Here is a 15,820-nt window from a genome sequence, read left to right on the forward strand (position 1 = left end):
GCTGACAGTGAAGACACTTGCGTAACTTTGTCACTCCGAAAAAATCTAATCAAATGCATACGCATTCAAACATTAAAAAAAAAAGCTGGACATGAACACGTTATCCTCTAGTAAATTTTAATTGCATGAATAAATTATCATCGTAGAGTAAAAGGTTGGGAATTGGAGTGATCCTTATCCGCCGGTGACAAAAATGACACATAAATACGGGGAGATACGAATTAAGACCTCAAAACATTTTTATAAATTCATTTGTGTTCTTCCTCTTAGTGGATTTTCTGAACAGAACGAAAAGCCGTAATATTTATTGTTGTATCATTCTTGAAATATTTAAGGCAATTAGAGAAAATATTTTTATTTTATTTTAAAAACAGTTAACTGCATTTTTATAATGAGCATAGAATAAGGTAGCCTAAGAATCCACTTTAATTACCTTAAGTCACAGAAGATTAAAGAAAGTTTAATCATTTTTTTACAAAGTGGTTACAGATGGAGTATTTATTTATGAAAATTTTTAAGACAGTCTAAATAAAGAACTGACATTAGTAACAAACATATAACAAGCAATAAACCGTAGTCCATTTTTTAAAACTTAAGACCAAAAAAAATTATTTTACAGTTACATATAATGTTTGACCCGCAAAAATATTTTCGATTTATTTTTATTACCGTACATTATACTTTAAAAGCTACAGTATTTTTATATCAACTGTGCTATAGAAGCTCCATTTTTATTATATAATGACACGTTCTGTCAAAATTAATCTCTGGCGAGGATTTTTATAAATTTGGAACCCCACTATTGTGTTAACATTTTTTTAAGGCTGTTTGGTGATTTTGATACAAGAAAAATCCATTAAAATTAGTACAGAAAATATTAATCACGTAAAACGAATAGTTTGAGGGTTAGTACAATTAAAACTGTATCATTTAATTCATAATTATGTATTAAACAAATTAAACGCAAATATATTCAAAATGTAAATTGTTTTTATAAATTTTTTACACAATCATAAAGCTAGAAAAAACAAACACAGAAGGCTTATATTAAATCACAGTCATTTTATTCAGTATACCAATACATATACACGTACTTTACTTTTCCATAAAATATGTTTTTATGTCCTATTGTCATACACCATCATTTGAACATTCGTTACGTTGTAAACGAAACATGAAACCTACAACTACTATACTCTAAAATTTACCCTACCGAAATGTCTAACCATGAAAACAACAGTTATACTAACATAACACTAAATACCTTTATACTCTACATAGAAGACTATATACGATTAACAAACAGTAAACATAGTTTTTTACATAATGAAAACAGTTAATAACTCTAACAGTCTGTATTTATCATGGATGTTGAAACCTTTGTATACCATAGGCCTACCTTTTCAATGTAAAATTTTATGTGGTGTTTTTCAACTTCAGTGAATAAAATATAATATTTTACTTAAAATACTCAAATGTGTAAAACTATTTTTGGGGGTTAAATGTGTATAATGAGTAAATTAAATATTCTCACAATCTTGGGAATTTAGCGGCTCAATATTTTTCACCCTGGCATATATAAAGAGGCTGAATAAATGAACTAACAAAAACTATAAAATATTTTTAGTGATCAAGACCATATTTTTAACTTTTAAAAGCCTAAATTGTTTAGTTTTTTTATTGTTCACAAAAGGTTTCGATATCCGTGGTATCTATTTGTACTGTACACATTATGTAAAACCAAAAGGACAAACCTATGATATTTGGTTTCCTATCATGAAAATTTAAATTGTTAACGTAAAGTTTAGCAGACACGAGCCACCATTTTCTGTAAGTAAAGGTTTGGTTGTCGCTGCGTGCTCGTAAATTACAGCAGCGTTTATTTTACCTGGAAATCACCGCGCACTGATAGTTATGGTTTATACTTCAAAATTCTTTTTTCATGAATTCTTAACCGATTTTTAAGTTTTACCTACCTGATTTCGCATTTCTGTTTTAAAGCCCTCTTGAACTAGATTATGTAGTACAATCATTCCAGATTTGATTATATATGATAGAACTCGGTAAGATATTTTGAGTCCATAAAACCATTTACTACTTTGAACTGCCAGTGCTAATGATTTATAATACTTTTCTTATACGGTGGTCTTGTTACCACCATAAATAATGACATAATCGCAAGGCGTTGCATTTTATATTCTGTATTTAGGCCTCTATTTGTTGTTAAAAACCTCGTACATTTTTAAATTTGATCACAACTGAATTTATTGTTTTGTATTTGTTATACTTAAGTGATGTCTGTGGTATATACACAAAGCTCTAATAATGGTAAGTAAAATCATTTTCATTAGCGATAATTCAAGGAATATTTCTAAATCATGTAGCGAAAGTAATTTTACTAGATTACTTATCATTCAAATCATTCAATGGAATAGCTGGTTTGACAAATGTTCTTCTGTTGTGACAGAAATGGTGAGTACGAACATAATTCGACTACCCATTTTTATCTTAGTGATTAGGGCGTTGCTCAGATTTTGAAGATATTATGAAGGAAATTGTGGGTAGCAATACCCCAGACTTTCAAGCAACAGTATGGTGCGTTTTCCTTACTGCTTTGCTAGCGACATGAAAAATTAAATGAAAAATGTTTTGTTAAATGCCACAAAAACTGTTATTTGGGAGAGTGCGATTCAAACTGTGTTATTGAATATTTCATAACGCTGCAAAGTTTCCCTCCACAGTATATTTTCTTTATGCTTATTGGGGCCGCTCAGCAAAAGGTGTGATTGTGTTACACAAACTATAGGAAATTAGTGTGTCGTTCAGTGTTGCTTCCTATATATATATATATATATATATATATATATATATATATATATATTTGTGTGTGTGTGTTTTATGAAAATTTTGTAGATTAATTAGAGCATATATACCTACAAATATATTTTTATAAACCTTATTTTAGCCAATTAAAATTTTTAAAAGATTCATTTATAGACAAAGATTTATGAACAGAACTTAAATATGAACCTCTAAATGTATAAAATAATATTCGTACCATTCAGGAATCTTAAACTAATTCTGTGGCGCGTGCGTTTACTTCTGTATTCTTGCACCCACTTAGAGAGAACATTGTATACAGGCTTTAAAGTTGATACACACACACACACAAACACACGCGTGGAAAACGTTGTTGGTATCATTATATTTACTAAATGACTTAGTAAAAAAATATTTATGTAAATTATTACCAGGTATTTTTGAATAAAAATCCATTAATTGTTAAAACATTTAAATTTTTACGAGTTATTATTTAATTCAGTACATATCTCACTTATAAGTGGATCAAAGGGCTCTAAAATCATTATTTCTGAGAACGTTTACTGTGTGAAAAAATCATATTTTGTTAATTTAACGTATGCGTAAAATCATTAAGACGTTCAGCTCAGTAGCCGTGACCTCCAGCTGGTGCGGCAGAAGTACTGGGTTCGATTCCCGACAGGACCGTGGATTTTTCTCTTGTGGAAAACAAATGCAGTTTATTTCCTTCGCCTTAACGTGACGGAAAAACCAGTGCAGAGCCACACTGTGCGTCAGGACTCATCAACTCGAAAAAAAATAAATACTTCAATGTAAGGGCTAAAAAATTCTTGCAGCGTTATAAATGAAGGATCTGCATCAAAAAAAAAATATCTACATCAATTTTCGAAGTATTTTTGGCGAAACAAAATGTTTTGAAAATGCTTATTTATTTGTTTGCGGTGCGTAAAATTCGTGTTGTGAAAGAATCGATCATAGTGAGATGTATCTGGCATACTTTAAACTATAAACCGATCTTTTTTTTAAACCAATAATCAATAAAAAAAAATCGGTAGGTCAATTATTTTCGGAGCTAGATCCTGTTTGTTTCAGAACCTTCAAACAAGGTAATAACAGCGAATAAAGGTTTTTAATTTGGGTTTTGATGCTTTAACACAGAACTGAATTGTGTTGAGAGTTGAGGAAATGTTAGGTAGAGCGACGAACACGTATCCCAATATGAAATGAAGTAACGAGAGCGGGTGTGGTTGGCACGGTGACAGAGGGGTTGGGGGGTTGGTGGGGCGCTCAGTCGAGTAGCGTGGGCGCCGGGTAGTCCCTCCAGTTGGTCCACGTGTAGTTCCAGTACTTGGGGTTGCTGGCCGGGTCGAGCCCCGGGGACAGAGCCTCGGCGTAGCTCTGGTTGTAGTTGGCGAGCAGCGCCTGCAGGCGCGCCACCTCCGCCGGCCGAGCCGCGGCCAGGTTCTGCAGCTCGCAGGGGTCGGCCGCCACGTTGAAGAGGCAGGGTGCGGCCGGCTCGCAGTGCGACCCCTGGAACAAGGCTGCGCCGCCGAGCGCCGCTGTATCGCGCGCCGCGGCCTCCCGCCTCCCAGTCGCGGTCGACTCCGACCAGTCACCAACCACACATTTAGGACCGGCGCTACGTATAGTTTTGAAATTAGTGACGATGCGTACTAATGCATAAGGATGAAAAGTTGTTGCAGGCTTCAGTGTTCCGAAACTAGGCCCACATATTCCATGTTTGTTGTTGCCAAGTTTTTGGTTGGCCCTTGTGTGGGATACCCTCACAGGGATATGATCCGCGTTCTTGCAGTTCTGAAGAGGTAATCTCTTCAGATGAAAGTTGTAATTTCTGTAAATCTCTAATACGGAATGCTCTACGTGTGTATCAGTTGGTGTGACAAGAATAAGAGCTTAACCACGTATTTTAAACAAATAATACGTGTTAAATAATGTGAGATTCTAGGAGAACGTTTTTCTTTTTATCTCAACTGGGACATTTAGAGAGCCCTTCTTATGCACAATGTAGTTTAACGTAAACAATATTTGAGGTTAGAAACTGTTACGGTAGTATTTAAAAAAATTTTAATGGTTAAATGTTTTTTATCGCGACACACAGGTATTACATCATTGACGAAACAAAGTTATTTAACTAAACATTAGCAAACCAATCACCAATAGTTTGAATCCCCGAAATAAAATTTAAAACTAAAAAAAAAAAAAAACAGAATTTTTAATTTATAAGTGCAACAAATTTTTTCATGTTACACTGACCCAATGGTTTATTTAACGCACTCGTTAATTTTTCAGTGGTTGCTGGCCCTCTGACGTCACTGATCTATATCGTGGCTCTCGAGTATCGCGGGTCATTACGAAAGTCACACCGCATGTCAAATGCGGTCTGTGCTTTGATGGAGCGTGGAGAACACCAAATGTCTCCGCGAGTATTTGTTATCAGCCCGCCGGCCTGTCAGGCGGAACTCGTGTGTGTCTGTGTGTGTGTGTGTGTGTGGGGGGGGGGGGGGGGGGGGCTATTCGCTGGCCGGGTCTTCATTCAATTTGCATGCGTGTAAAGAAAAATATCATCTCAAAATCTCAATGTGGACTGATGATTGCGAATTGATAGTCCTAACTGTAGGTGTTTTAGGGAGAAGACAGAACAGGCGGAATTGTATTAGTTCAGCCTGTCAGTCAGAACCATTGAACAAGAACGGTAAAGAAGTGCGATTCTTACAGTGGAAACTGAAACCATGGTTTGCGCATCATGTGACGCTATCTGTTTGGTGGGCCGTTCACTACTAGCAAAAAAAAATATGTGGGGCGTAATGTTCGAATCAAAAGTGGTACCTTCATAATATTAATTTAACTACTTGACTAATTACTTGGTAACAGATATTTAAACTGTGGGTGCGGTTTCAATAAATAAATTCATTTTCTATCCTTTATGTTACATCATTTATGTTTTTTTTAAAATATTATGTTTGTAAATTACGAACACTTGACGAGCTTCTAAGTTGTGTGTGTGTCTATGTTTAAATGACATTTCTCTTATAGATTTCTAAGAATTAAATTTAAAGGTTATAACAACACACTCCCGTAGTGTGTGTATTGGTGATGAAAGCAGACACTCATAATATTCTAAGTTCGTTTGTAAGCGATGACAGCATTCTCACACTCCTATGTATTGTGATTGTACAGGATCAGTGGCGTAGCCAGGATTGGTGTATGGAGGGGTTTTAAGAAGCATGGCCCCTTCCCCAGTATTAAAGCGGGGGTGTCCGGGGGTCGTTCCCCGGGAAAGTTTGGATTTTAAGGTGTAAAATAGTGCTATTTTAAGCATTTTTTTCAGTTTTAAATTTAAATATTATAATGGTAAAAATTTTTTATTAATTTTAACATGAAATTTGTTTGAGTGGTTAATAAGAAATTAATTAAAGATTTGGTTGCTAAGGGGAGAGGGGGGGGGGGGGGTTTGAACCCCTAAACATTATTGATTTGTAACATCTCAGCTATCGGAATACGGCATTTGGTGAGAGTAATTTCGTGAATGCGACGGAAGTCAAGGAACGGCAAATGTGTAATAACCGCGGTCATACAGATGGGTCTGGAAACTTCCTATTCTTTGCCTTGGCGTTTTTCTCTATTTAGGGGTTCAAACCCCCCCCCCCCCCTCCCTGACTTCGCCCCTGTACAGGATGACCGCACACACTCATAGTTCCAAGGAGCGTGTTCGCACCGCTAGGCCCCGCGGCCGCAGACTAATACGGCCCCGCGCGCGCAGGTTGGCGCTCACCTCGGTCGTAGTAGAGCGAGTTGGGGCTGTGCTCGAGCGCCTCGGTGGTCTCGGACGAGTTGCAGACGACGGTGACGGCGGCGCGCAGCTCCAGCAGCAGCGACTGGTTGGCGGCCAGCGGAGCCGACGTGTTCTCCAGCGCGGCGGCCACGGCGCTGGACAGGACCCGCGCCGAGTCGTACTCCAGGTCCGGGTCGCGGCCCGTCGGCCCGTACCAGCCGTCGTTGTTGCCGTTGTTCGTGGTGCCTGCGGGGTAGCACGCGCACAAACGCGCGCCCTGTACTCTCCGGTTCCGATAACAACTACCACTGCAGCCGCGTCCGAGGCAGAACACGTCGCCCGCCGACGTCTCGGTCCGACGTCGCGAATGCTCCCCTGCAGAGGATGGCGACTGCAAACTTCGACCGAAACTACGGTGACGTCTTCCCGCTTTCGACGCGGCCGCCTTACCAGAAGCCGAAGCAACTCCGGAAAAATGGCCGCGAAAGCCTGCGATTTCTTTTTTTTTCTATATAGGAACATGCCAGATTCCATGCCTATCTGAACAAACTATTCCAGCCCCTGCGCTGAGTAAAAAAAAAAAAAAAAAAAAATCTGGTTCTTAATAACCCTATACAACACCTTTCACATACTTCTTAAAATCATTCGTGCAATGGGGAATTTTTAATCAGCACACTATCTTGCACATACTCCATCGTGGTTTTGCAATGTTTGTCATGGGAAAAATCCATGATACAAAATTGGAAATAAAAATTTAAAACACAAACCCACAGAAAACAAGCCCAAATCAGCTGATGTCAAACAGATAAACCCAATGATGTACCTAAACAGGTATTACGGATAACAAAACGAAGACGGCATAGACGAACACATTCAAACTTAAATATCAGACAGCACAAGAATTCCGAGGTAGGAATTTAGTCATGAAAAAACAAATTAATGATGCTCAGACAAGCACGGTGGGCTAACAATGACGAAACATTTTCGACAATAACAGTAAATGCAGGCAGTCAACAAAACCTGGAGAACGAAGCAAATATACGAACACAACGGGGAAGATAAACAGATATTATGGATAATACAACGACGACGACACCTACGAACACAGTAGGTTTCATATGACAAGAGAGTTACATCGAATTTTACCAATGCCGATCAGGGCAAAACTGCAATGGTGTTGTATTAAACCTTTTTTATTCTGCCCGCATACAGAGAAAGCCCTATCTCCGAAGAACAAAGTTTTACATAAAAAAAAGGGAAAATACGGAAAACGCCTTCAAACTGCAGTTAGGGTCAGTAAAAATTGTAATACAACTTACTATTCTATTAAATTTACGGTTTTAAAATGTCAATAAATGGTGTAATTTTTCAGAACGATTCGAAAAAACTACAAAAAAATAGTAACAAGTTCGACTTAAGTCCTTTTAATTTATCAGGGCAGTACAAACTGAAGAGCAATAATTATTTTTTTTATAAACTATTGTCAATAAACAATTTGTCCCATAACGTCTAGTTAAATTTAAAAAAGAATTCAAAACGTTTTGACGTTTTCGAGTTATAGACATTTCGTTTTTTCGCGTAGGCCATGAAAACACAGGTGCGACTGAGTAGGGGCTGTACCTGTGTTTTCGTACCATATGCGTCTCTGCCTGAGGACGGGAGCAGATAGCAGTTCCCGAAACGTCACTTGTTTCTGTTTTAGAAAACTATTGTGTTTGTTTCGTCTTTTCGTTTTGTCGTGTTTTTTTTTCTCCTTTCAACTGTTGTGCTGAATTTTTTTGTGTTCGATATTTTTGTGCTGTTATCATTTGTGGGTTTTTTTTTTAGTTCTCTTCTGTTTTTAGAAAACTATTGTGTTTGTTTCGTCTTTTCGTTTTGTCGTGTTTTTGTCTCGTTTCAACTGTTGTGCTGAATTTATTTTTGGGTTAAATATTCTTGTGCTGTCATCATTTGTGGTTTTTTTTTTTTTTCGTTCTGTTAGTCCATTTTTCATGTTTGTCTTTGTTTGTTGACCATATTCCTGTTATGGAATATTATGTGTTGTTTATATCCTGTTGACAACAGTAATTGTTTTCTTAATTTGTGTTTTGGTCTTTTGTGTTTTTTGTAGTTTTCTTCCACAGACATACATGTGCTCAGCAATGGCGTAGGTCCAAAAGCTTACATAAAGTCATGCACTCCCATTGAACAAATCTTTCAAAGATAATTCCACAGTGTTAAATGATAAAAGCGGTGGCGGCCGGCGGCGCGCACTCACGCTGCACCAGCTTCCAGTCGCCGCTCCTGAGGGCCGCCAGGCCGCGGCCTCGGTCCAGGTCCAGCAGCAGGTCGCTGTAGGGGGCGCTCCCGTTGCCCGCCAGCACCGGCCACATGTCGCGGCCGTCCAGGTCCTCCGGCAGCTCTGCACACGAGCGGGTCACTTTCCACTAGCCTCCTAACTCCTTCAATAGTCCTTGCCGGGAAACTAACCCACACCACCCTGGCTGGAGGCGAGTGATCGGACCACTCACCCACGACACCTGAGCCAGGATATTTCATGTAGCCGACATGTATGTTTAGGGCAGACAGGGAAATGGCATCGGGACCTTTTAAGGGGGCTTTTAAAAAAAAACTTTATCCAAATGCACACACTAGGAGCAATAACTCGTACGTTTACCTCCACCTGTTTCTTTTCTGACGAGAATGATATCACCAAGGCACCAGCGAAGCCATATCTGACACCTGATAGCTCGCTTCTTCGTTTGCTACGGCTCTGGATTGTGAATGTTTCCTTTTTGTGAATGGAACATAAATGTTAATGTAAAATTACAGATATTTGTACATTTCTACATTTATATAAAGAAACTGTATCACTACATAATATTTATTGTTTGCAGTTATACTGAGTTCTAGATCCATACCCGGGGATTTATGATTTGTGTTTTCCCCGACCTCCAAAATTTAAAGTTATTTGTGAACCGTTTCCTGAACAGTTTTCCAGTATTAACGGCGTTCATAAATAAGCGTATTAAAACAAAATAATATCCAATTATTAAATATTCGATTAACTTCCCCATGGTTGAAAGAATTATATTTGAAACAAAAACAATTAAAATATAAAATTTTCCAATTTTCGTGTAGGAAATATTCAGCATTATTTCGAAAAACGTTTTTTATATTTGCAAAAATAAACATAGCCATATGTTGTACAAAGTTACATTATCTTTCTTGAAGCATTTAAAACTTTTTATTTTTGACTGGTTTCCAAAGGAATCTTTTGTAAAATTACAGATTTTTTTTTCTCTGTGTACCCAGGTTCCACGCGACGGCACTACGAGACTATAATGGGTTCCGAACCATCTGGATACACGCACGGTGCTCATTCAGATTGGTCTTGTGTAGCATTCCGCAGCTCTTTTGTAAATACGAACACTTGTAGTTCCCAAAAAAAGGCCATGCTATTACAGTAAGCTCTGGAGAGCGTTGGAAGTAATACTATGACTGCCAAATTCAATGAACACCACAACGTGGGTCATCGGTTGTGTTCGGAAAATTGATGTTGACATGGTGAAGAAATCCCATTTAAGGGGATTGGTGCAGGACAAAAAACAGTCATTCGTCAGAATTTGTTGGAAATGAGCTTAAGTATTTCATAAATGCTTGTTTATTACTACTGTAAGGCCAGCCAGCACGTATATAAGCTAGCGGGTGAGATTTGGCAAGTTAGTGGCGAGAGAGCTTCTGTGAGGGGAGGTTGTCGAATGTTGCAGCTCTGAGGCCTGCCATCTAGCGGGAATCTTTCGAAGGTCTTCCACAATATCGCCTTTCTCTCTCTGCAACACGGAAGGAAAGCGAACCGCGATAACCAGCTCTTATCTTCGCTTCCCATCTCGCCCTATCCTTCATTCTCGGATCAGGTAGCCGCCCTTCCCCGTGTAGACTTTCGTTTTACTCCAGATTTTTGTACTCTGGTAGAGTTGACTGTGCTTAATAACATACCGAAAGTTTACCGCTGTAGACCTAGTGCGTTATAACCGAAAATTTGCATTCAAGTCCTAGGTGACAGCAAATTAAAAACATTAAAATGCTACCCATTTATACAGTTTTTAATTTTGACTGTCCGTAAACTTACCAAAATAATCGAGAAACTGTAATTCACCCATTAATGTAAGAAAAAATTAAATTTTTAATATTTAAGATATGATATAAAGAGATTAATTCACGACATATTTTTTTTAATCTTTGCCACCCAGATAAAAATACGATTTACACCGATTTGAAGAGCCCAATGCGATAAAATGTCTAAATAAATGTTTATAATTATACTTTTAGCTTTAAGATAGTATATTTATAAAGAGTCTAGCATAATTAGTTGCCTCATTAAAGCTGCCCGAGCGTTGCAGTGTACTGCGGCCGTACTGATCTTTCACGGCCGGCGTGCTTTGAAACACGCTGCGTACTGCGACACTCAATAAACTTGGTCTTATTTAAGGATTACTTAAAATATATTTAATGCATATGATAGGGTGTATTCATGTTACATCTATTGAGATATACATATTCTTTTTTCTTATATGAATGATTTTTGATACAATAAAATTAACAATAGCTAAACAATTTCTGCTCGGAACTTGTAAATAAAAATTCTAGAGGACCTCTAGTTTTATATATGTGTGTTCGAATTTTATTATTAAAAATTATTTTAATACCAAAAAATATAATTATTTTTTATTTCTAATACATTATATTATTTTCGATCAGAACTATGCAAAATTTTAATGTAGCCTATATTATAAAAAATATATATTTAATTGTATAAAATTAGTTTACTACATAACAATTGAAAAAAACGATACACCGTAAATTTACTTATTGAGTTTTGTCACTTTTATAACATAATTCGTATGATAATATAAATTTTTTTTCAGAAAATAAATAAAACATAAGTTGTGTTGTAAAATGTATTGATAGAATTACATATTTAGTATTTTTTTTTTCTAAGTTAATTTATTGGAGTGCTGCGCCTAGCTGACTTCGTTAAATTGCTAGTGGCAAAGAGCGGTGGTGGATGTTTTTGCAAGAGTTTGACCGTATTTTATGACCCTAGCTGTGAGAGGGTGTTCGTCCCAGAAATCTTAACGGTCAAGGAAAATAGCCTTTCTCTGTAGTCACGTACGGGTCTGCTACTCGCGCAATATCGTCAGTTTATCACAACTTTCTGGGAAGTTCTATTGTTGTAATTTATTTATAATTTAGAAATTAAAGAGTCGATCATACTAACATTTTTACCTAAGCAAATCGCATCCTGGAAGATTTTGATCTACGTTTGCAGCAAAAATCACTTGTAGTTAGGAAACTTTTATTATTTCAGAGTAAAATTCAGTCTGGAATTACCATACCTTCCTGGTAGTTTAGAACAGGCAACATTAAAGATGTAAACCAGTCTTCAAAAGCATGCCCATCAAACCAACCAGATTTAGTTCTATTGTATCGAGTACCCGAGGGTCCGTTTTCAGTCCAAGTTGTCCAAATCTTCTCCGCCTTATAGTTTACATAAGGTGGTGCTACATCCCCTGCTGCATTTCCACAAACAATTATAGATGTGCACGCTTTAGACAAATTTTGTATCCTCTCAGGCAGGAGCGCAACAACAGGGGGAGGCAAGGGTATTTTGCCCCCCCTCTGAAACCTTGAAATGGGGGCAAACGGGGGCAAAGAAAGTGCTGTGTAATCAATTTTTAGATAATAAAACTGCTTAAATAGCACCATTTTCCACCTTGAAATACAAATTTTCCCGGGGGAGGACCCCTGGACCCCCCGCTTCAATACGGGGGATCGATGATTCTTTATAAAAAGTTATATTGCCCCCTCCTTTGGAAATTTAATTGTTGCACCCCTGCTCTCAGGGTACTTAATTCCCCTCTTCGTGATGATTTTTCTGGTTCCAGAATTGTCTACAAGATTTGTTTCGTCGTAATTCCAAATATTCACTTTTGGAATTCCTATCAGCTCCTTTTACAAATTATCAAAAAACTTATTGACAACCTTTTCTTCTGTTGCTGCTCTAGAGTAAGAAATTTTTTTGCTGTTCTCTGAGTTAATATTGCTTTGTGCCGTCGCATGAACCCTTCCGCCCAATCATTTCCTGGTAAATTGTTTTAAAATCGTAGCTCCTTTCTTCCACAGCGGTCCAGGTAGGACTTGACAACACATTGAAGGTCAAACATATCCACAGGAACTGTTAACTCTGGCAACTAGAGCACCGGGCAGGCAGTATGACTGAAACTGCTCACATTGTGACTCGAACCCGTTTCTAAAGCTCATTCCTTTTTTTTTTCTCCCTCCCTCCCCACTTTCTTATCCACAAATAGCCCTCAGCAGGGGGTAGGTTTTTAAAGCCCCGACCGCCCCCACCAAAGGATACAAGTTAAACAACACTATAGAAGTAACTCAGCATCATATTTTCACAGACATCCACACATAAACTCTATTTTAAAACAAGAGGTAGTGGGCGGCAATCCGCGGCCTGGAACTCTTCGCGGGCCCTTGGTTCGATGCTTTGTTCTGGCATACGGACCACGAGGCCCGCAACTGCTATGATGACAATACAGTTTGCGGCACACTGTGTCGCAGTGTTGTCTGATAAGCAAACAGTCTGAGCAGGATATCCACAGGAAATCCATAGTTAGACACGGCTACAATGTGACTTACAAATTGCAACTACTCTTCATTTGTGAAAACAGGAGCTCGGTCGACAGCTTTAAAATGCTTTTCCTGGTTTTTTAGGTGCAAAGTGTTTTTTGGAATACCATATTTTGTTGAAGCTTTGCGAATCGACAATGTTTTGTTCCGTACAGCTTGCAAAGCTTCATTCAAGTTTTCCTCTGTGTAATTTTTATATGGCCGTGTACCAAGAGCACGTTCGGGATTTATTGGCATGGTTGGTCGCTTTATTCTGAAAAATATGAAGAAAAAATGCAGTAAAACATATTACGCCAACTTTGGGGCAACTTTGGGACAGTCCCAAAGTTACCCCACCAAGTGATGAAAATTTACTATTTTGAGGTTATAAAATAAAATGCAAGTATCAAAAACATTAGCATCACATTAAATGGATGTCAAGGCTTGTACTTCTTCAAATACATGCCTGTATTTCGTGAAGTATTTGCCGTTTTTAAAGTGCGTACAAAAGTTTACACAAAAACAAAAATATAAACATGTGGTTGAAAACAAATCCACTGCCTCTATCCCACCAGTGCAACTACAGCTTCAAATAAATGCCATGAGATAGTAGCACATACCAGCGAATATAGAAGCGGTGATTGCGTACCACTTCTAAATACATTGCCTTGACAGGAAATCCTAAAGCCAGAAATTACTCACTGTCCCAAATTTACACCCCCAGTCCCAAAGTTACCCCGGTTTACGGTACTGATTTTCGAGTTGTGTTGAGGTTTCACATGCCACTTCGTGTACACCTGCTCTGGTAACAATGACTCATCACAACCGGTGCCGTCTGTACGAGCGTCTTCACAAGTTATCCTGAAATATGTTCTTAAATATCAATTCAAGTGAATTCTTAAAATCCTACACACCTTATCTTAAGTGTCGTAAATGAATCGTTATATTTTGTAAATCCATAATAATATAGGAGCCAACATGGCGCGAAGCGATGGACGCGATACGAATAATATTTTTTTTTACCAACCACTACATCAGTAAATATTTGTGGTTTCCATTCGCTATGAATTCAAGCATGTAACATTTCTACTGCTTCTTCAATTCGGCTACAGTTAAATGGGAGGATCTGAATCACTGAAAACTCCTCAACAAAATCAACGATGAATCACAGGCATTACAACAAACAGTTGTCACAAGTCAAGTAGCCAATGAGCAGGTGACATTTTTCGAGTCCGTAGAGGATTATTGAGACTATCGTACAGGTCATTGGCAACGCGCCCTTACGCGCATGGTTAATACCCGCATGAGTAGAGTGTAAAGGCGTAAGCATGAGACACATCTAGGTCCTCATCTAACCGCGCACACTTAGATTTAACTCAGGATAGGGTGAAAAATGTTTACTAATTTTGCAGTCCTAACAGTCACCAACGAAACGCCAGCAAAATAAATAAATAAGGCCACGAATATTGTTCGTGAATGAAGGCGAAGCTGATACTTTGGAAACGTTACCAGCAGATATTAAAAAATGTTTATTATTTACGTAGCTTACTTCTTAAAACTGCATTCATGTACTTAAACTGATTTTGTGTGAGACTAGGTTGAGTGTTTTCTGCTACTTAATAAACTTTTTAACATTGATGCCTGTCATAAAAAAAAATTCAAACGTAATTATACGGATACATGTTGAGTATAGTTTATGAATGGTTCACGCATTGCTGGAAAAAAAAAAAGCATGTTTACAATTTTACACATCTTTTTGTTGTCGCATCGCGTCCATCGCGTTGTACATACGCAACTCTGAAAAATAAATGTATGTTAAAAAAGCTATAATAAAATAATCTCTTATCTTTCTTTATTCTTATTTCTAAGCGCTATAATGGCTTTCGATAGTTTTGTTCTTTTGTGTACTCTGCTTGGTGGAGGTTTCTTCGGCATTTTATTCCTGAATAAATCTCACGCTTACAACAAAAAACATCTGGCTAAATCACTGTGCTAAATAATAACAGGGAATAACCATTCAATTATACGCCGAGATAGACCAAACACGTTCTCTTATCTACTGAAAATGAATACGTTGACCTTCATATCAGTTTCGTGCGAAATCCCGTCTCCCCTTCGTAAACAGCAGACAGCTGTGGCTGGGTGGGAACGAGAGAAAACACTGGCTGCAAACAGTTGGGGAAACTGTCGCAAGGTGTCACTACTGTCCAGCGCGCTCCATAATTTCTCGTATCCGAGCTTGCACGCTGCTCAAACTTCTACAGCTACATTTTTACTTTAGGTCCGACTGCAATAAGCTAAAGACTAAAATAAAGTCAATCATTCAGCCGACAGATATGTTGGCGTTTGAATTACAAATGAAAACGCGAATGTTATTAAATTCGCAAATGAATATCACGCAATTTCGTAGCAGCTCATTTATTAAAATTCAAATTGTAAATACGTTAAATTAATAATGATTACAGATAAAATAATGGTCACAGTCATATCTCCCGTGTCTGAAAATTTATCTGCGAAAGTTTTACCACTGAATTCTTTATAGTTTAT

At 37.8% G+C, this 15,820-nt stretch overlaps 1 protein-coding gene across 1 annotated transcript in view; it reads right to left on the reverse strand.

Moving 5' to 3' along the window:
- Positions 1-1,048: 1,048 nt before the first annotated feature.
- LOC134531714 (arylsulfatase B-like) overlaps positions 1,049-15,820 on the reverse strand; it is a 74,031-nt gene continuing 59,259 nt past the window's right edge. The window contains exons 7-9 of the mRNA XM_063367532.1: positions 8,871-9,014; positions 6,614-6,859; positions 1,049-4,361 (exon numbers count right to left, since the gene is read on the reverse strand). Of these exons, the coding sequence (XP_063223602.1) occupies positions 4,108-4,361; positions 6,614-6,859; positions 8,871-9,014 (644 nt within the window). The 3' untranslated portion in view covers positions 1,049-4,107. The remainder of the gene's footprint in view (positions 4,362-6,613; positions 6,860-8,870; positions 9,015-15,820) is intronic.

Source organism: Bacillus rossius, chromosome 5, assembly GCF_032445375.1.
Source record: "Bacillus rossius redtenbacheri isolate Brsri chromosome 5, Brsri_v3, whole genome shotgun sequence".
Lineage (NCBI taxonomy): Eukaryota > Metazoa > Arthropoda > Insecta > Phasmatodea > Bacillidae > Bacillus > Bacillus rossius.